This window comes from Rhinolophus sinicus, chromosome 2, assembly GCF_057876585.1.
Source record: "Rhinolophus sinicus isolate RSI-liver-muscle chromosome 2, RSI-T2T, whole genome shotgun sequence".
In the NCBI taxonomy this organism is placed as follows: domain Eukaryota; kingdom Metazoa; phylum Chordata; class Mammalia; order Chiroptera; family Rhinolophidae; genus Rhinolophus; species Rhinolophus sinicus.
Window position 1 is genome coordinate 90,405,552 of NC_142502.1, and position 22,188 is coordinate 90,427,739.

The 22,188-nt window shown below is 36.1% G+C and overlaps 2 protein-coding genes across 7 annotated transcripts in view; one reads left to right on the plus strand and one right to left on the minus strand.

The window, feature by feature from the left end:
* Positions 1-206: 206 nt before the first annotated feature.
* CENPQ (centromere protein Q) lies at positions 207-17,248 on the minus strand. 2 transcript variants are annotated; one of them, XM_074333054.2, is made up of 11 exons: positions 17,124-17,248; positions 16,778-16,861; positions 14,441-14,508; positions 12,910-13,052; positions 12,082-12,136; positions 10,894-11,020; positions 10,234-10,302; positions 6,705-6,834; positions 2,471-2,590; positions 2,256-2,333; positions 207-1,184 (listed from the first exon to the last, which is right to left on the minus strand). In XM_074333054.2, exons 4-11 carry the CDS (start codon positions 13,009-13,011, stop codon positions 1,053-1,055), a joined length of 813 nt encoding a protein of 270 aa, XP_074189155.2. In that variant the 5' UTR covers positions 13,012-13,052; positions 14,441-14,508; positions 16,778-16,861; positions 17,124-17,248; the 3' UTR covers positions 207-1,052. The 2 variants fall into 2 exon arrangements, with proteins under 2 accessions (XP_074189155.2, XP_019590132.3); XM_019734573.3 differs by lacking the exon at positions 14,441-14,508 and having other exon boundaries at positions 17,124-17,247.
* Positions 17,249-17,294: 46 nt separating this feature from the next.
* Positions 17,295-22,188, plus strand: part of MMUT (methylmalonyl-CoA mutase) — a 32,734-nt gene continuing 27,840 nt past the window's right edge. The window contains exons 1-3 of one of the 5 annotated variants that reach the window (XM_019734706.3): positions 17,319-17,441; positions 17,613-17,774; positions 20,981-21,405. In XM_019734706.3, the coding sequence (XP_019590265.3) occupies positions 21,021-21,405 (385 nt within the window). In that variant the 5' untranslated portion in view covers positions 17,319-17,441; positions 17,613-17,774; positions 20,981-21,020. Of the gene's footprint in view, positions 17,857-20,980; positions 21,406-22,188 lie in introns of all 5 variants that reach the window. The other 4 variants (XM_019734705.3, XM_019734707.3, XM_019734709.3 and 1 more) reach the window with 4 other exon arrangements.

The following is a 22,188-nucleotide window of genomic DNA, read 5'->3' on the forward strand; positions in this document are numbered from 1 at the left end:
CATATCCTAAGAGGCTATTGCTTTTAACCCCTTTACTGAGCTGTTCAGGGTTCCCCCATGGTGTCTGGTCTCCCTCATGGCAACAAGCACTAAACTGAATTTTTAAAAATTAAAGCTGTGTTCCTGGTGGTCTCTGCCTGGAGGACATTAACAGAATAGTGGTACCTTCTCAACTAACTGATGAAATAGTCTAGGTGAGACAGAAAAATAATTAAATTGCAGTTATTTTATTTTATAAATATATAATATAAAAGCAATCCAGACAATATACTGTGGTTGGTCAGAAATGATTTTTGATATATTTTAGTGATCATTTATTTACATGTATATACATATTATCATCACAACAAGGAAAGGTTTAGAAAGGACTATTTTGTTTTCTCTTTTAAGGGAATCAATATGCTTATGTTCCTTTTTAATAATTTTATGAAATTAAAGTATGCTTTGATGACAGGGAAAATAAATATTCAACATCTATTCACTAACTCAACCAAAGAAATAAAACATCCATGCTACCTCCAAAGTTAAAGACACCTGGCAAAACTTAATTACACCACAAAGTCTAGGGAGTTATGTAAAAAGGTAAAGGCATTTGGGTTTTTTCAAGTTCCAGATGACCAGAAAGAAAACGCAAGTCTTCAGCTAAATAACAATAGCAAACATTTATGAACTACTTTTGACGAACTAGGCACTATAAACACTTTACATATATTAAGCCACAGTATCAAATTTCCTGTGCACTAACCAATAAATGAGCTCTACTCAGCCATTACAAATCATTAGATTGTGGCTGGTCTTATTTTATGGTTTCAGGCAAATAACTGGAAATAGAGCAACATGAATATGAACTCCTTGACCTGGCAACTGCTAAACACGGAGTTTTCAGGATTGTATCAGATGCTAATGGTAGATCTACAGAGGCTAATGTTAAACTGCATATGAGGAAATAATAAATCCTGAAGAAGCCTTGGCCTCTGCAATATCGTCATAGGTTAACAGTTCTACACCTTGATAAACATTAAATTGCTCTGGAACAATCTAAAACACACTCTTTAAGAAGCATCCAGTCTCTTATAGGCTTCTTCGATGAAAGTTAACATGCTCTTCATCTGGGATGAATTATGGAGAACATCCAAATCCTTCAGAAGAGGGAGCGGGTTTGGAATCTGTGCCAAAATTTCTTTCTGTGGGTACAGTAGTATAACTAGTTAAAATAGTTTTTATTGAGATATAACTGACATATAGAACTATATTAGTTTTAGGTGTATAACATAATGATTCAATATTGGTATATATTGTGAAATGATCAGCACAATAAGTCTAGTTAACATCCATCATCACACATAGTTACATATTTTCTTTTCCTGCAATGAGCACTTTGGAGATTTACTCTTAGCAACTTTCAAAAATACAATATTACTAACTATACAGTATTAACTATAGTCACCATGCTATACATTAAATCATCCCCATGACTTATTTTCCAACTGGAAGTTTCTACCTTTTGGTGACCTTGACCTATATAATTAGTTTTAACCTTTTATTATGAAAAATACCAAATGTGTTATTTAGAGAGAATGGTATAAAAAATCTCATGTACCCATCACTCAACAGTAATAACCGACTCATTGCTGTTCTCCTTTCAAATCTGTATGATTCTGTTTTCCCTCTCCTTTCACTCTAGGTGAATTATAGGTAGGAAAATTTCAAATTACTTTTTGAGAACACATGAAGATTTTCTACCACTGTAAACATTTACACAATGATATCTACTGGGGTCCTTTGAAAAAGATAGATCACCAGTGTATAGTCTACTACGAATAAGTAGTAGTAGTATTTTATGAAGTGTTACATGCCATTGTTAGAAGAATAAACAAAAGCAACTGTCAGAATTTACTTCCAGAAATCCATCCTACAGCTATGACTACACAAATGTGTAAAAATATACGTGTACAGGGGTTTACTCAGCATTATCTGTAATTGCACACATTATTTATCTCCATCAGTAATTCACAAATTATATTATGGTACATCCATACAATGGCATATTTTAAGCTATTGACAAGAACAAGACAGATCTGACAAAGAAAAATGTTCAAACTCTAATGTCAAATGAGAAAAGTAATTTTGTATAAGTTTACATAATAAATTCCATGTTTTTTTTAGAAAAAAAAACAGGATATAATAGTTTTATATATGCAATTCATAACTGGTGATACGTCAGTATAGTAAAAATGTAGTAAATTGGTACTTACCTGAAGTGTGGGTGCTTTGAGACTCTTCTGAGAAAGTTCTGGAAGAGAGAGTACCCCCCTACCATCAATTTGAAATGTCTAAAGTAGAAAAAGAAAGCAACAGTTATTTCAAAAAACTGATTTCTCTCATCTTATTATACTAAAAAGGTGTCGTGGTAGAATGCAAGCATTAAAAATCATACCCAGAGTCTAGCAATACATTGTTAAACCATTACCTGTTTTACCTTCTCCTCCTCCTCTTCTACCTCACTTGTCAGAATTTGAATTTTGTTCTTCAGGGTCTGAATATTCTCAGTCACCGACTCTGTGGTCTCTACCATTTTATCTATTTCTTCCTAAGTCAGAAAGAGAAAGCTGTTTTAAAATGAAACATTTTATTAAATAAAACCCCAAAAGATATTAATATACGTATACATATTTTTAAAACACCTCATGTACTGGAACACTGCTAGAAGACACTGGCAAATATATTTCCATTTTTCTCTCAAAAAACAGGCTTCCTAGAAATGAATTTACCAATGTAATAATGCTTCATAAGGAAACTTAATTTCCCTGGAACAAGATGTACCCCATGTCCTCAAAAACTTAGCAAAGCTGCTAGTGTCAGAGATTCTGGAAGACCCGTGTAACTCTAGCAGAGCCCAAGGACTAACGACCATTGAAAAATCCTCTGTGTTCTGCCTAGTAATCTCTACCCCCACCACACACTCCTGGAAATCACTGATCTTTTCATTGTCTCTATAGTTTAGCCTTTTCCAGAATGTCATATAATTGTAATCATATAGTATGTAGCCTTCTCAGACTGGCTTATTTCACTTAGTATACACTTAAGTTTCCTTCATGTCTTTTCTGATCTTGATAGCTCCTTTTAACGCTGAACCATATTCCATTGTCTAGATGGGCCAATTTATCCATCCACCTACTGAAGGACATCTTATCATTTTCCAAGTCTTGGCAATCGTGAATAATGTTGCTACAAAATCCACGTGCAGTATGCTGTGTGGACACACGTTTTCAGCTCCTTTCGGTAAATACCAAGGAGCACGATTCCGGGACTGTGTGGCAAAAATATGCTTATTTTTCTAAGAAACCGCCAAATTGTCTTCCAACATGGCTGTACCATTTTAACCTGTTCCTCAGCCCTAATTTCCTATTAACTGGTTGTTGGATTTAGAGACTGCTGTTAAATAGAAATATAATGTAAACCGCATGTATTAATTTCCCGTGCCTGCCATGACAAACTCCTACAGACTTGGTAGCTTAAAACAGGAATCGATTCTCACATAGTTCTGGAGGGCAGATGTCCCAAATCAAGGTGTTGGCAGGCTGTGCTTCCCTTGAAGGCTCTGGGGAGAATCCTTTCTTGCCTCTTCCAGCTTCTGAGGGCTGTCAGCATTCCTGGTAGCTACATCACTCCAATTTCTGCATTTGTTTACACATGGCCTTTTCCTTCATGTCTCTGTATCTCTTGTAAGAACAATTCTATCTCTTGAACACTTGTCACTGGATTGAAGGCCTACCCAAGGTAATCCAAGATGATGTCATCTCGAGACCCTGAACTTAATCACACCTGGGAAAATCCTCTTTCCAAATAAGATCACATTTTCAGGATTGAGACATATCATTTTGGGGACCACCATTCAACCCATATAGAAGGGAATGAATAACAGCACTGAATGAAATGAAGAGTTAATATAATAAGGACTACATTTTTTCATTATAAACTTAAAATTCATTTTGTTCTGTTGCTTTTGTTATTTTCTTTGGGTATTACTGCCATACTCATGTGGTACCTTCTTTGCCAAACTCTTATATTTGTCACTTTTTCTCTGTACCTTTAAAAAAATCTTTCTGATCCTTAAAACTTTCTCCTTATTTTACCTTCTATTTATTGTAAGCAATATCTGCTATGTTTGCTTTAGTACTCCTTCTAATTTATTTGAGTATCTGAAAGGCTTTTCTAATTCTTTCCTGAATTCTGTAACTTTATTTTTTTTTTAGTACAGCAGGTCCTCGAATAATGTCAGTTCTTTCAATGTCATTTCATTGTAACATTGAGAAGAAAAAATGATTCCGAGCTGGGGCCACCAAGTGTGTAGCGTTTGCACGTTCTCTCCACGTCTGTGTGGGTCTTCTCTTGGTACTCTGGTTTCTTCCCACGTCCCAGAGATGTGCATGTGAGGTGACCTCGGTGTCTACATTGTCCCAGTCTGAGTGTGGGTGGGGGTGAGCGCGCCCTGCAATGGAACTGGCGTTTTGTCCCGGGTGGGTTCCCGCCTTTTGCCCTGAGCTGCTGGGATGGGCTCCAGCTACCTGGGACACTGAACTGAAATATATGGGTTGGGAAGTAATTATCTTACTTGGTTTTATTAATATTTCTTAAATGTATATATAACTCACATTTATTTCAATAACTTAGAATTGTTTTGGGTCTTTATTTACAAGTCTGGTGATGTTTTTGTGACCAGAAATATGCCGTAGGAACTTAAATCTTGCTTATATCAATTGACGTATAGTAAAATTGGTTTTGTTATATGTAGTTTTGCTTCAAGTCACAGTTTCTCAGAACTTACCGACTTACTGTATTTCTAAGAACCCAGGGGCTAGGAGTGGGGGAAATAGGCAGAGGATGTTAAAAGGGTATAAACTCAGCTGTAAGATGATATAGTCTGATAACCTAATGTAAAATATGGTGATTATAACTGACAACACTGTATTGTGTAATTGAAATTTGCTAAGAGTCGGACTTAAATAATCTTATTAAAAATAAATAAATATATATATATATATATATATATATATATATATATATATATATATATAAAATACTTTGGGGTTTTATTTCATTCAGGCATATTTTATTGTTAAATGATTCTGGCTTGCAGTATATCAGCCTCCACATTGAAATGCATAAGATTTCATTTTTATTTTTCTAAAATCTGTTTTCCATTAGAAATATCGATAAATAACACATTATCAACTTGGATCTTTTGACAATTGGCTTAACTCAGGCATGTTTATAAAATGAAACTATAAAGGAACATTAGCATTTATTCAGCAATAGAGGATGTGTTTTAAAAAAAAATTATAGGAAAGAGTATGTTTGATAGTTTTAACATTTAACTTTCACTGTGTTGCCAAATATTCTTCTAAATTTGTCCCAACAGCCCTGTAAGCCAGCTTTCTTGTAAATTTATAAATATGATAAATGCATGAAAACATCTGTTATTAAATTAGTATATGTATATATATATATATATAATGTGAGGTGTTGGATGTGCTAATTGTGTTAATTAGACAGGAGAATCCTTTTACAAGGAATGCATACATCAAATCACCACGACATACACTTTAACTGTCTTACAATTTTATCAATTATACTTCAATAAAGCTGAAATTAAAAAATAACATATTACTGTTATCCAACAGTTCATTAAGTATTAGAACTAGTGCCAGTACTGAAAATAAATCGTTGAAACGTTGTAACACCGGGATGAATATTAAACATCTCACATTATAAAGTGAGACAAACACTAAAAAGTACCATCCTATTTTTTCATAATATAGGTAGATTTGTTGTTCAGAAACTAACTCTTCTGATGTTATCTCCATTATATGGAAAAACTGGAATAAATTATTTGTGAATTTTCAATTATTAGAATTCCTTAGGGATGCATTCCTTGTATAAAGTACTACCATCTTGTAGTTACCAAACTGCTAACAAAGACCTAAGCACCACATCTACGGACAATTTCGATATATGGTCCAATCTGTTTTAATTTTTGTAATTATTTAATGAGCCCCCTAAGGTTGCTTTTCTTAATTGTTCTAGTGTCCACTAATTAAAAGGCTAAAGTTCATCATGACAGCTAATGTTATCCCCCACTAGCTTTCTACAGGATAATGATAAGAACCATGGCAACATCGGACTGACTAGGTTTGCATTACAACTTCAAACAGTTTGTCTAAGGTTCAGCTAGAAATATTAGTATGTTTCTTTTTTACGTTTATAAAATGAGGATAATACAGTACAGACCTCTTTAAGTCGCTGAGAGCATTAAGGGGTATAACTATAAGTGCTTAGAATGGTGCCTAGAACAAAGAAAGCCCTGGTGAAAAAATACCATACACAGGATGGGGAAACTAATGTTTTGAAATTCTATAGCATTTAGTGATGAGTGCCTGTCATTTGATAATCAAAAATACTAAGATAGTTCAGTTATAAAGTCTGATAGTAAATAAACCTGCTACTTAATCACTAATATAATAGAAATACTTTTAACTTTAGAGGACCCAAGTTTAGGCAAAGTTTGTGCTTTGATTAAAAAAAAATTAATAAAAACATTGTCAAAGATCTAGTATTTATTACTAGAATATCATAATGTAAAAACCTTTTTGGCCTCTCCCCCTTACCCCCTTAATTATGGACTCCATGTTCAAATTTCATACCTGCAACAATGCGAGACCTTCTTCATTAGCTCTGTGCTGTGCCCTTTCCATTTTCAGTAGACTTGACACATTAGTTAAATCTTTCTGCTTTTTGGGAGGGACTTTTAGGGTTTCAAACTGTTGTAGCAATCTTTGAGATAGAATAAAAACATAATTATTTTCTTATTTTTTGAGTACCATTAGTACTATTTTTGTTTTGTTTTTTGAAATACTGTTGTCATCTTTTTTGTCCTATTAGTCCCAAGGGCTATTAATACTCTTTTATGAACAGTGGCTAACCTTAGCAGTAAGTATCCCCAGAAAAGCCCTGACAAATCATCATTTAATCTTCCATTTTATTAAGATTTACCTCAAACCATGGGACACTTAGGCTGCTTCATAAAAGGAAAATTTCCTATTCTATGTATTTGACAATTATTTATATACATTTTAAAATCAAAATTTCCTTGTGTCTTCTAAATGTGTTTTCTAGACTATTCCAGCACCTAAGTTTATTATGTACTGTGAATTACTGGGTAAGAGATGGAGCCCTACTGTGTAAGTCTCAACTATGACCCTGGACTCTAATCTCAGTTGTTTTAGAGAATGCAACCAAGGAAAGAGGACATCTGTATCAGTCACTAGGACTTAATGATTTTAAAGAAAACTGAGTCCCATTGACTTTAAGGCAAATAAAACACTGAGATTAAAGCGCTTTGTTCTAAAGTATTAACAAAATGAATAGTATTCAGTAGTAAAGGTGAAAAAACCTCCTTCAAATTGGGTTGATTAAATCACCAACAGAAATGGAACCATTACTACCCTTCTAGCACAGAGCAATATAGCTTTTCTAGATTTGATTCTTGAATTCCATAGGAAGAAACAAAGGAGGAAAATAAATCTAAATTTGGTCGCATCTACCTAGGAGCATTTTTGGGTTCTAAAAAGTCCTATTATTTAATTTGAACAATAGTGGAACTCAAGACTTATGTTCCTGGGATCTTATTCAAAATATTAATTTTTGTAAAGAGAAAGTAGGCAGTATAAACCCCATCAGTCATACTTTTCGTTAAGCTGTTGGGATAAACTGCAGTTATCCAGAAAATCATCATAAGAGCATCACAGTTAAGCCTAAAAACCTGTCTGTATAATCTTCCCAAGAGGGATAAGTTTTTGATTTCCCAACTAAAATAAAGTTTCCATTTATGAACAGTTTCTACTAAAAGTTTATTAAGTCAATTCTGTGGAAGGGTCATCCACTGTTCCAAATGTTCTAAATAGTGGTCAATTTCCAGGATTCTTACAAAATTCAATTAAGCTAAAAGTGTAACATGAATACACCCTACTATATCTACGACACCTAATCAGCATTTGTAACTGTTTCTATAGGACAACTTTCTCCAAGTATGTTCCCCTAGAAACTGCAGTGGCTAACCATTTTGTCTGAATAGCAATGCTGTATGTCCCATCATGGGGGTAGGTATATACCCCAGTCTGTATTAACTGTAACAAAACGAGTCCAAAGATAGGCACATCACCTGAGCTGGGCCAATCAGTCCATCTAACTGAAGCTAAGAGGATAAGTATTTTCTTTCTCCTCTTCCTTCCCAAGGCTAAGAAGATAAATAGGGAGCTGTCTGTGCCTACAGTTCTAATGTAGTGAGGACAACCGGGGTAAAAGAATGAAGCCAAAATGCAGACAGAAGCAGAGATGAGACAAGTATATGACAAAAAGAGTTCTTGTGGTAAATATCAATTTGGGAGATGCTACCTTAAGCAAAATGAAGTAGATTTACTGCAGGATTTTTCATGTGCTAAGGTGTCCAAAATTATTCACTATATATCACTTCTATTCACAGAGTATTTTTAAGAATAAGTGTTCCAATACACTTTGAGAAATATTGCTATAGAAAAATTTAGTCAGAGATTCAATTACAATCAGTTTGCTAAGGTTGCACTCTGCTATATTAGTAAAAGAGAACGTATCTTGAATATTATTACTTTGGGAACAAAAGAAAGTGAGGTGTGAAGGCAAAAATGAAGAGACAACAGGCAGTATTTGAAATACATATCTCCATGGGTGCTCATGAAGAGACAGCCTATATATTCAACAGAATTTAACCATTCTGATGACCCAGGGATCACTGTGGAGAGCAGTTACTATGCACTGTGATAGTCTCATTTAATCACCTAACATGATTATCAGCCCTATATTAAAAAGACCATAAATGGCTACTCTTTCATTATGTATTATCTTACTTATTAGCTTTTTCATGCTAGGCTCCTTGGAAATACCAGGCTATCATTTCTGTAAGCCATTTATAAGCCAGCTTCTAGCAGTCTTTCTTTAATCTCTTCAACCTCCCTCCAAACTCCCAACCCCACCCACCTCATCCCATCTCATCCCATCCCATCCCATCCTTTCTATTTTGCTACTATCCTCAAGAATTATACTTAATCTTAAGCAGAATTTGTGTTCAGCCCTCCCAAGAATAAAGCAGTAGGTCACAAACATTTGCAGGCAAACCTGTAACTAAGACCCAGAACACAATTCGATGAAAGAAAAAAGTTGTGCAAATATTAGAAAAAAGTAGTCAATGAAAATCACTGGCAGTGGTGTGACTTTTAAGAACACACGAAAAGAAACCTCCATTTGTGACTTGCCACAAGATGAAGAGCAGTAATATCCTGGAAAAGTATACCTGTTCTTGTGCACATACTGTAGCACAATATGAAGCGAAAAACACAGCAACAGGATAAATATCAGATGAGAGAGGTGAACTGTTAACTTCAAATTGTTCAAAATGAAGTTGAAGGGAGTTCAAGTTGATAAAATATTTCTTTTTTTTTTTTTAATTGGGGAAGGGGAACAGGACTTTATTGGGGAACAGTGTGTACTTCCAGGAGTTTTTCCCAAGTCAAGTTGTTGTCCTTTCAATCTTAGTTGTGGAGGGCACAGCACAGCTCCAGGTCCAGTTGCCGTTGTTAGTTGCAGGGGCCGCAGCCTACCATCCCTTGCGGGAGTCAAACCGGCAACCTTGTGGTTCAGAGGACGCGCTCCAACCAACTGAGCTCAGCAACAGCTCAGCTCAAGGTGCCGTGTTCAATTTTAGTTGCAGGGGGCGCTGCCCACCATCCCTTGCAGGACTCGAGGAATTGAACTGGCAATCTTGTGGTTGAGAGCCCACTGGCCCATGTGGGAATTGAACCGGCCCCCTTCGGAGTTAGGAGCATGGAGCTCTAACCGCCTGAGCTACCGGGCCGGCCCCTGATAAAATATTTTTAAATTACCAAAACAGAAAAGTGAATTGTAGAAGTAGGCATCTTGTCATTTTCAGATTCTTCCTTATATTCTCTTAAACTTAATTCAGAATCGCATGTAGCAGAAGTTTAGGGTAGTGTATTCCTAAATTACTCCTCTTTTTAAAACAACAAGAAAAACAACAAAAAACCCACATAAAAAACACAAATATCTGTTCTGGCAACATAGGAAGAGATTAAAATTTTACTAAATATATTTTAACTATTTTCTGTTGCATAACTATATTACCTTTTCTTCAGGCAGTTGAGATGATACTGAGTTTGTTCATTTTTAGTGCCACTGTTACTCAAAATTGTTCTAGGAAAGAAAAAAAAAAAGGACTGAATCCATATTAGCTTGTATCACAAATAATATAATTTGTTTACTTTCCCTGATTTCTCTCAAGTGCATCTCATTACTAGCCAGGGAGAATCAATCACTCTTCCTTTGATAGTAAACACATTTTAAGCAGAGGTACAATCAAAGTCATTTTTATATTATATTGTTGTAACTAATTTATATTCCTGACTCTTCTGATGGGATTTCAGTTCCCTGATGGCAGAATCCTGTCTTATTTTCTTTGTAACCCCTCTGGCATGCTAACTTCCACAAAAAGTGTCAATTTGAACTCAATTTCTTCCCAAAGTGTCTCTCTTGACAGAACATGTCAAAAATTTACAGCTAGATCAGGCCACATAGGCTTCATTTTTATTTCACTGATGGAATGATAAGTTTCTGAAATTGACAAAGACCTTTTTGCTAAGGTTAACGTCATTAAAAGACACTAGCAATATCTTCTTTTGAAACACACTCTATCACCATAAAATAGATAACTTTTAAAAGGATACAGTCTATAGGAAACGCTTAAGTAGAAATCAAAAGAGTGAAGTGGAAAAAATTCATACTCACATTATTACCGTTTCCATAATAGTTTGCCAATGCTCTATGCTACTCTTCGAAAGAGGTTGCCAGGTATTTCTTTTGTTGGATGCTATCTTTACCAGTTTTAGACTAGTACGCTTTGTTTGTCCTGTCTCTGGTGAAATAAGACACTCTGGTCAGTACAGAAGCTTGTATGTTTTTACTTAATACCTAAGTGATTGAAATATAAATTTATCTAAAAAAGCTAATGGGATTATGAGAACCAAAATATTATAAAGTTGTATAAACTATTTAATTTCCTTTTTATTGCACAGCCATAACATGCCAGGTGTTGAATATGAATATGCTATCTACTGTTATGTTAACTAAAATATTAACTGATATTGCAGATACAAACACAAGACAATTTTAAATTAAGAACCAAGCTACAATTATTAGGATTTGACAAAAAAGTTCTGGTTCCAAAAAATGACCTGAATTAATGAGCTTCATTGAGAAGACTAGAAATATATTTCTATCAAACCTTGGATGACAACTGGAACAAAAGAGATTAACAAAACCACAAATAGATAGTGTTTAGTAGGTTGTTAATTATTCTACATACAAGGGATAAACAAAGGAGATATACTATTGGCTCACATAAAGATTAGTTTTGGAGAGAAGGTAGATTAAATAGTTGTAAGAATGCAAAGCTTTACAAAAGCAAAAGTACTGTGCACTATGGAAGTATAAAACCAGAGGCTGTAGCCTGGTCTTAGGTGAGGAGAGTAGGGAATTCTTCCACAAAGAAGTGATGTTTAAGTAAAGATGAATAATCAAAACTGATTTACTCCAAACAAAATTAGTTCGTGGTTCCAGACTAATCTGTACAGTGGTGGCAGAACAGAAGCATATTAGTCTCAAAGAGAAATCAGCAGGTATGTCTTATGTCACAGGTCAGTAAGAATTCAGACTGTCGGACAGACGTTTTGGTTTTTTTCTAGTTCCTATCAATTTAGAACCCAACACAGTATTTTGCTAGAGGTGGTAAATAAAATTTCTTTTCAGTTGACCAAAATACCTGACTAACCAGTACTACTTATTCTTGCAAAAATGAGAATGTAGCTGTTTATTACCACCTTTTGCTTTTGCAGAACTCAAAAACAAGATGTTGATAATTTTTTCATGAATATAGGTAGCTTGAGAAAGGTTAAACCAAATATAGACAAGAAGTACCTTCAGAAGACAGACGCTTTGGACGATTTTTATATTTTTTCTCTGGTTTTCTAACCTAGAGGGAAAAACATACACACACACAGAATTAAACTAAACATCAGATAAAAAGATATTGCTTTTGCAATACTTTGTCATGTATGTTGAAGGTATATACTTTCTGCTAGATAGAAAAAAAGGAATATTGCCAATTCTGCAGAAGGGTATATATGTATCACAGGCAAAGGATATACTAAAGCTGTTCCTGGACAATGGTGATAATGTACAACAATTTCATGTTATCAAACAATGTTTTAAAGAAATCATTACTCATTTTGCCATTGAAATACTGTGGCATACTTAACCTGCAAAACAAATAAAGGCATTGCCTAATACAGGATAAAATACAGAAAAAAATTTTGAGTAGTTCACTTATTCTTTTATAAGAGATGGGTAAAATCATGGTAGGACTACGCTAATTCCTACCAAAATAACTTTTCTCTATGTCAATAAAAACCTCCTCCACCAACTGAAAGATTTCCCTTGTATTTTAACATACAAATGCCACAGAATTTGTACACTTTATTCCTATTCTTCTCATTTAAACATCTTAGCAATCAATGCGCTATGACCCACACCCCCTCAAAGAATTCTGATCAATATTTTCAGAAATGAAGTAAACAATTTTTATCTGAGAACTTTTACAAATCATGTTGCAACAGCTCCCACATAACGATATGAATTACTATAATTTGCAGTAAAACTCAACTTTAGTCTTCACATACTGCTTCATATAAACAGATGATATTTCTAATAAGGAGTTCTGGATGATAAACTAGTTATTTTCATTACCTCTTTCTCTGATGACTCTACTTCCTCATCATCAGTTTTTCTTTTTGGATTTCTTTTTAACTGTTGCGACCTTTTCTTGGGAGGATTTGCTTTGCTAGACATCTTGATCTAAACAGAATAATTCTAATAGTGCTTCAGAAAATCTGCAAAGATGAAAAAGACACAGAAAAATGCTTAAGACTTGCATAATATATATTTTTAAAAAGCCTACCTATAAATGTTGCAAATTGGCTTTTTAAACATTTAAACATATTTAAAAACAAATAACATTGATTCTTATTAGAGTAAGGATATCCAATTTCATTCCTAGAAATTTCTTCCATTTCTCTGGCTTTAAAAAAATCATTTTTAAAAATGCTTTTGCATCTAACTTTATACTTCCCCATACAACACTACTATCTCCGTGTTTAAATCCAAGCAAATAGAAATATGCATATAGTGTTGAATTGTCTTACTTTGGTTACAGGTAACTGTGATATCTGTTACCTCAACAGATATCGCTCAGGTCTTCTTGTTGTAAGTCTAATGGATTTATCATTCAACTTATGCCAAAGATGGAAGGAGATAATTTTTAGGATTATACCATGAATCTCTGTTGTGCAAATTCACTCATAAGGATTTAAGCTATAATACTCTCTAGACTATGTACACTTTAACAAGAGCACAGAAGTATACTGATTCCCCTGTTCTCCCACATATTACAAAACAGGCACATGTGTGCAGATGGTGATGTATATGACAACATTTTGGATAACTCCTTTTCTCTATCTAATAGTCCTTTATACCAAACTCATTTCTGCTGAAAGGGACAGAGGAATAAAATATATATTCTTGCATTACGTCATAAGGAGTAGGTAGCCTTGAAGTTAGGTAGTGTGTATATGTATACACACACACACACGCATATACGCACACATATATACATATGTGGTATATGCAATATATGTACATATTTTTAGGCATATATAGCTAGATACATAGACAAACCAGTCACCGGTCCTTTTCCAAAAATTCTGAGTTAATTATACTAACACAGTTTAAATATATATGCAGATTTAGACAGACAATAAAGGGGGCACTCTGGATAAACCCATTCCTTCAAATTTTAAAAGGAAAAGTTTCAAGCTGTGTCCTCCCTTCCCCGTAAGAAGGACAAAAATAGTGGGAAAGAATTACTTGAAAGATCACAAACTACACTTGGGGACTACATGTCAGATCAGTTATAAAATGCCATGGAAGCTAAGATACACTTTACGCTGCTCTTGAAAAACATGGTACCTTACTCTACACCCAGTCTCGTATGTGCCATTCCTGAACTGTCTAATTGTTTCAACTTGACATCATGCCCTTATACTTCCCCCTATTTAAAAACCAACCCATATGAGAGTTTCACTTGTGGACCTCTCCTGGAAGGGCTGCCATGTACAGCAGCTCAGGTTGTTTATTGAAAAAGAATATGCAGGTGAGGGAGCAAATTAGGGCCACAATTTAGTGTCCATTCCATTTGGCAGATTTAAAATGGTGCACATACCTTCTCACTCCTGTTATTGACAGGTGAAGTCTATGTTCCCTTGTCTTAAATCTTGGCAGACTCTGCGACTATTTGAGAAAAATATGGTGGAAATGATTCTGTGTCAGTTTACTGGTCTAAACACGAAGAGACTGGCAGCTGCAACTTCAGCTTGCTCAGAATATTTGCTCTTAGAACCCAACTACCATGCTAGGGGGAAGGCCAACATGGAGAGGAGCTGAAGCCCCAGGCAAAAGTCCTAGCTAAACTCCCTATCAATAGTCAGCACCAGCTTGCCAGCCTGGTGCATGTACCTGAACCAATATGCTGCAGCTGACACTGGGTGGAAAGGACGAGTCAACCTAACCAAGTTATTTCCAATCCCAAATTCTGGAACAAAATAAGTGACATTTTTTTAATTAAAAAAAAAAAAAAAAAAAAATTCCTTCTCCAATACCTACCTTACAGCACCCAAACTCTTTACCATGCCATTTACAGTACTTAACAATCTGGCCCTGCCCAACTTTCCATACTTCTCTCCCACTACTCCTTTTGAATCTCCCTCTAGCTAGATTTGAGGATTTCCTAAACACATTTCAAGTAACACGCACGCTGTACTCTCCACCTGAGCTACTCTGTCCTGTGTCTCTATCCACCCTCTCTCAGATCACGAGCCCCCTGCTTCTCAAAGCCTTCCTAACCATTTCACTTCATCGCTCTCTAACAGTCTGTGGACTCTTATGGTCTCTAACTCTCAGCTGGCACTTATTTATAGTTTAGTTGTTAATCATTTTTTCTTGATATTTACTCAATAATATAATTCCATGTTACTCCAAATTTGATTCACAAATGGTTAATCCTTTTAAGTATAGAAATTGAGAGTACTGATTTAGAAAGTTTTATAGCAATTTGACAATAATTTTGTGTATGTTGAACCCGATCACGAAATAACTGGCTTTGCTTTCCTTTTTAGATTTCATTTTTCTAGTAATTGATTTTTTTCCTAAAAAAAAAAATACTTTTGTAGAGCATGTTTTGTTTACAGTAAAAATTGAGCAGAAAGTACCGAGTTCCCATGTATCCCATTCTTCCCCCGGCCCACCATCCTTCCCCACTATCAACATCCCACACCAGAATGGCACATTTGCTACAATCTATAAACCTACACTGACACATCATATCACCCAAAGTCTATAGTTCACATCCAGGTTCAATTTTGGTGTTAAACAGTCTATGGGTTTGACTAGTAATTCATTTTTAATTTACAGAAGTGTCACAGTCTGAGAAGCACTGTTTTCATTGACACCTACTTAAAGCAATAAATCGTAATGCAAAAAGTTTCGCTTTGGCACTATTAACATTTGGGATGGGACGATTCTTTGTCATGGGGACTGTCCTGTGCACTATAGGATGTTTAGCAGCATCCCTGCCTTTATGCTAAGATGTCAATAGCACCTTCCCCAGTTGTGACAACCAAAATTGTCTCCAGGTATTATCAGCTGTCCCCTGCTGCAAAATCACCCCAGGTTGAAAACCACTGCCAAGACGAGTCAGGGGTGAGGATAAACTGTCCAGGATTTGCTATTTAACGAGCTGTATAGCCTTGGACAAATAAATTTGCTCACTTTCCCCACTGGTAAAATTGGTTCATAAAAATACCAACATCAAAGGCTTCTGTAAAGCTAAAATTTTGCACAGATTACATAAAGTGCCTAGAACAATATTTGGGTCATGGTAAGAACTCAATAAACAAAAGCCATATATTCAATCACTATTGGGCCAGTTATAGCACATACAAAAAGGAATAGAAATTTTGCCCTGTTTTAGATCCACAGAAAACCACTGCCTACCGGCAGTGGGTAGACAGATATGAAAACAATGACTATAAGTAATTATATACAATGTGACAAATGTTATAATAGGCAAATGAGTGAATGACTATCAAAACGGCGTGTGAGTGTGGGCGGAATCTACAGTAATCAGAGAAAAAATTAGTATTTGAATTATATTTTGAAACACTGAGTCAGAGGGGAATGAAGACAGATGACAGCAAAAGCCTGATGGCAGGACAGCTTGAAAGTAACCGGTGTGTTCAGTGGCAGGAAAAGATCAGCGAGACTTTTAACGTGTATGGGAGAAATGGGCAGAAACGACTGGAACAGTAGTTTGCAGCCAGACTATCTACTGAAGCAAGGAATTTATTCTTTACCGTGTAGGAAACGGGGAGGCATCCTAGGTTGTCTTGTTTTCCTTACCAGCTTGCTAAAACTCGTGGAAACCAAGTATCTCAAACGCGACCTCTATGTGGCAAAAGAGGTGAGCACGACGTCTGGCAAAACACAAATGCACAATGTTTACCTCTTGACAAGTGACGCCGCCGACCGCAGCAACCTCCAGGCCAAAGACGCTAATCTCTCAGGCTGCTCTTCGCTCCACGACTGACTGCGGGAGAGATGAAGGAAGACAAGGACCAGCATGATTCGGATAAAGGAGGGAAGAACCACGCGTAGCTCCACTCCCTTCTCGCGAATCAAGTAATTAAATCCTTGGCCTCGAAGGGCAGACCTGTTCGAATTTCCCTCCCTCCGGAAAATCACTGCACGCTGCTCAAAAGCAAACCGCGGCGTTTGCCACAAACGCGTTGGCCACAAAATTGTTTCCGCAACCGGGACCCACTGGAAGGTTAAGGGTTTTCACTACTCACCAACCACACGCCTCTGGAATTCAGGGAGCCGCGCTCAGTGCAACTCGCGCCCAAACAATTGAAACGGAGGAAACCCGGAAGTGGGCTGGAGCAACCGGAAGTGCCTGTAGCGAGAGGCGGGCGCTAGCTTCTCCCTTGACGTCATCAGGAGCGCGCCCACGAGAGAGAGAGGCGATTGGCTGAAAGGAGGGAGTTGTCGGCCTACGCCCCCTGACTCCTTGCCTGGCAGTTGAACTTGCTCGGTTGGGGGCCCAGCTGTGTGCACCTCTGACTCGTGGGGCTGGGAACCCTCAGCCAAGGTCAGAGACAGGCCGGCCAGTGAGTAGGACTGTGCATCTTGGGGCACGCCAGCCTTTCAGATCCTCCATTCTGGCTCCGCTCTCTCCGTAACCCTGTCCTCTGAGCTTCTGTCCTGTCCATCCTCTTAACTTCCTCTTTCTTTACCTTCCAACTTCGTCGGGATCTCGCTCTCCTCTACCTTATCGTTAGGTTTAGAATCTTCACCGGCCGGTAAGGTCCTTGGGAATTCGGAGGTGCCGTTGGAAAGAAGGTGCTGTTAACGCCTGACAGGCCTGTCGACATTGTCCGTGGTCACCTAAGCACAACGAAGATCCTCTAGGCAGAGGTCACTTCTTGTACGATTCCAGACGGGTGCATTGGTTCCACATGTCACTGTGAGAGTTTTTTGTAAGAGGTAGCAGTACTGAAAGTGACTTTCAGTATACAGGTGGAGGTAAGGGTAACGGGTGGAATAGGAAAGACAGGTCTAAATCGATGTAAAATTGTAAATTACTAACTTGTTCTCAGTTTTATTTAGAAAGAACATTCTTTCAGAAGCTCGAAACCGTAGATAGTGTGTGTGTGAAGTTTTAAATCACTTGATTTTCTCCCAAGATAGCCTTATGTTTAATGATTTATTTATGCTAATATTTAATTTACATGCTCAATGTTATCATTTCTAACCCAAATTGGCTGAATATTGGAGATGGCTAGTTCTGGAAATATTAATGTGGCGCTACATGTAAACAGTTTGACAAAACTTGAAAGTTATTTGCTTTGCATGTTGCTTCTTTGGATGCTTGAAGCCTCTCTAGATGGATCTTCTGAGAAGGTTTAGAAGTCCTGTTGCCATCAGCAGCTGTTGTGTTCTTATCTAAAAACGACGTCTGTTTCCAGCCTTTACCAATTTGCCATGTGATTTTCAGGAAGTCACTTATGTAGGGCTCTTTCCAATCATTTGTCCAGGTTTAGGAAAGCCCCGTGAGTGTTTAGTTTGAAATAAGTGTGATGTTTCCTGTCAACAATATAGTCTCAGGCAGTTTTCAAATTACCTTTTATATCATTATTACCCTAATGGTTTAGTTATAACTTAATTATTTTTCTCACCCATCTTTTAAGCTAGTATATGTAGTGTATGGCTTGCAAGAAGGTGGATGACAGATACCCCGTGGATTTAAAAGAATAAAAATCATAATAGCTTTAAAAAAATAATGGGAATTGTTTTGTTGTATTTCCACTTAGACTTTATTCTATGCACTTTTTACCTAGTTGAACATACTGCATTTATAATTTTTTATCCTGATTCTTTCCCTCAATACTTTTTGAGTCTGTCTCCTTTTTAAAATAAACTATGCATAGTATTTTAAATTTTGACTTATATATAATACACTTACAGATAAATGCACGTCATAATTGTACAGTTTGATGAATTTCCACAAACTGAATACACATAATACATCTATATATAATCAGCATTCAGATCAAGACCATCAAGACCCCAAAAGCTCCTCTCTTGCTCCCTTTCTGTACTAGCCGCTATAAATAACCGTTCTTCTGACTTGTAACATTAGATTAGTTTTGCTTATTTTTTAAACATCTTAATAGGTACATACATAAAATTCTGTCATTTGTATATACTGTAATTTACTTACTCATCCTACAGTGTGGATGATGTTTCTAAGCTTTATTACAAGAAAAAATATAGGGAATGTTTATTTTATATAGTAACTTTCCCCCAAGTGATGTTCCTCAATGGTATAATTATTTCTGAGACTTTTTGTACATATTTCCAATTTGTTTTCCAAAGTGGTTAAGCCAGTTAATACTCCCACCAGTGGTTTATGTCTTGTTTCACAACCCCCTAACAAAAGGTGGATATTCTTATTTTTTTTAAGCTTTACTAAATTGAAGGTAAGAAATGGTATGAAAAATTGAATTTTAAGCTCACATTACTTGTTGACTTATCGATTATAAAACAATATAGCATAATGACTATTAATAAAATTTGCATCTCAAAATGTTTTAAAATACTAGATTTTAACAACCTTAGAAAATAAGCCCCAGTTAAGGTTGTCAACCAGATGGACGCATTTAGTCATTATGACGATGTTCCAGAAGAAGATGACATGACTGTGTTTGAATAAATGTAGATTGTTGTACATGAAAAAATATGACATCCCCTGAAAATACACCCTAATGCATCTTTTGGAGCAAAAATTAATATAAGACCTGGTCTTATTTTTGGGGAAATATGGTATTATTTTCGGGGAAACACAGAAGTAGTAATTCAGATGAACAGTTGATTACTTTGCTGTTGGAATTTTGATCAAGCTATTTTATTTCTTTATTTCTCAACCTTAATTTCTACATATGTAAAAGGATGAAATTGGGTTTAATTGGACATAGACACCTAGTGTAAGACTCTGCTGGTTATAAGGAATATCCAGCTCTAATGTCAGAGCAGTGTCTAGACTAGCAGAAATTATATATATGTATATATATATATGTATATGTATATATATGTACACACACACATATATATAGAGATGTATACATGATTTTATAAATACATGTATTTTATATAAATATTAAATATATCTTACATAAATACATGTACTTTATATAAGCATAAAAAAACAGTGTTCTAATATGTTGTGCTGTGGGAGACAATAGATGTATAAACAGGGAAACACAATGCTATAGATTACTGAAGAGGCCTTTTAGCCCCACTGGTGGATTCAGGGAGAGGCTGTGACTGTATTAGTTAAATGCAAGATCTTTGAAACAGGATTGCTTAGGTTCAAATGCTGGCTCTTCTGTGCCATGGTTTCCTCATCTGTAAATGGAGATAATATTAGCACCTATCTCTTGGTTTTGTTGTGAAAATTAAAATTGTTACTCTCTCTATAAAGTCCTTAGAGCAGTGCCCATAGAAAGCTCTGCATATTGGAGATGATGCCTTAGCTGAATTAGCCAGAGAAGAATATTATTCTAGACAGGTGGCAGAGCAAGAGCAAGTCACAGAACTTTGATATATGCAGGGAACTGTAGTAATCCAGTATTTTTATAACACAAAATGTGTGAAGGACAAAGGCAGAGATGAGTCTTACAGGTAAACTGGGATCAGGTCATAGAGCGCTTGAATGTGTCTTGTTTAACTCTTTCTTCTCTGGCACCCAACACAATGACTGTCATAAAGTTAGTGTTAAATGAAAACCTTTTGAATGAAAAAATCAATTAGGAAGCTGTATATTATATCCTCTACATGACACAAACAGAGCCTTTGACAAATCTTGAGAAGTGTGACATCAGATTTGCATTGGTGTCAGTCAGTATGTAGAATGGATTGGAGGGGGGCTAAAGCTGGTCAGTCAAACCAGCTAAGAGGAGGACGACTGGAACATTAACACTAGTTGTGGAGAATAGGGGCCAAAGCTATAAAATACTAGGTACAGGAAGTGGAAAAGGAGAAGAGATGAAATCATTCGAATGGACCTTTTTCCTTCTCTTTTTCTCACCACTAGCTCCTGTTTTGCCTGTCTCTCATAAATACATATCTACTGTGCTTCTTTTTCTAGGTCAGTTTTTGTTTCTGTGGGGTGTTTTCCATGATCCATCATGTTGAGGGCTAAGACTCGGCTTTTTTTGCTTTCACCTCATCACCTGAAGCAAATAAAAGAGTCATCAGTCTCCAGGTTTCTATGGCAGCGACATCTACACCAGCAACAACCCCTTCACCCGGAATGGGCTGCCCTGGCTAAAAAGCAGCTGAAAGGCAAGAATCCAGAAGACCTAATATGGCGCACCCCAGAAGGAATCTCCATAAAGCCCTTATATTCCAGCAGGGATACCAAGGACTTACCTGAAGAACTTCCAGGAGTGAAGCCATTCACACGTGGACCATATCCTACCATGTATACCTTTAGGCCCTGGACCATCCGCCAGTATGCTGGCTTTAGTACTGTGGAAGAGAGCAATAAGTTCTATAAAGACAATATTAAGGGTGAGATTTTAATATGGGATACAATACTTATGATCAAACATGCTTTCTAACCTTGGTTTTTTTTGAGGGGAGGCTGGTTAACCTCTATAACGGTAATAGTCATTTTATAGTTTTGTAATTTAGATTATACTCTGAAAAAAATGAATGGTTTTCAGCTTTCAGCTTCCATGGTCAAAAGAAGGTGAGCAAGAATACTAAATTCCTGAAAGCAGACAAACTTACACACACATTGTGTAGAAGGAATTAAGTGAAGTTGTATGAAGAAAAGAGAGATTGACTTTGCCTTTGAAAAGCTTTTAGTTAACATTGTTAGGATAGGAATTGGAAGAGAAAGTGGTTTAAGTTATGCCCCAACTACGTATAAATATATTCAGTATAATCTGCCATTCATTCTCTGAAAATCGTATTTACTTTTCCGACTTCTGATCTTTAATAAAAACATATTGTTAGAATGCTACATTTGAGGGTCTTTAAGTTTGTATTGGCCATCGAGAACTAAACTTATATTTAGTGTAGAATATTTTAGTTTTTTGCATGATTTTCATAGTTTCCCAGAATATTTGAATAGCTAAGACATCCTGTAATGACCATATTAAAAGAACACAAATAAGCAAGCATACAAATACTAAATTATGTTAACTATATATAAACAGCCAGAACTTTACATGAATTTAAAAAATATTTCTATTAAAAATTGTTAAGGTAAAAATGTCATCAGATGGACATGAGATAAGTGAGATGTTTTGGTTTGTTCCTTTTATCTTCTCTTGCAGTGAGGTCTGG

Excerpts from the sequence above, each read along its gene's own strand:
- CENPQ (XM_074333054.2), bottom strand. The coding sequence starts at position 13,011 with ATGTCTAGCAAAGCAAATCCTCCCAAGAAAAGGTCGCAACAGTTAAAA. Across the intron at positions 11,021-12,081 it reads AAAGCGTCTGTCTTCTGAAG|AGACAGGACAAACAAAGCGT; the intron begins GTACTTCTTGTC and ends TTATTTCACCAG. Across the intron at positions 2,334-2,470 it reads AGGAGGAGAAGGTAAAACAG|ACATTTCAAATTGATGGTAG; the intron begins GTAATGGTTTAA and ends TTTCTACTTTAG.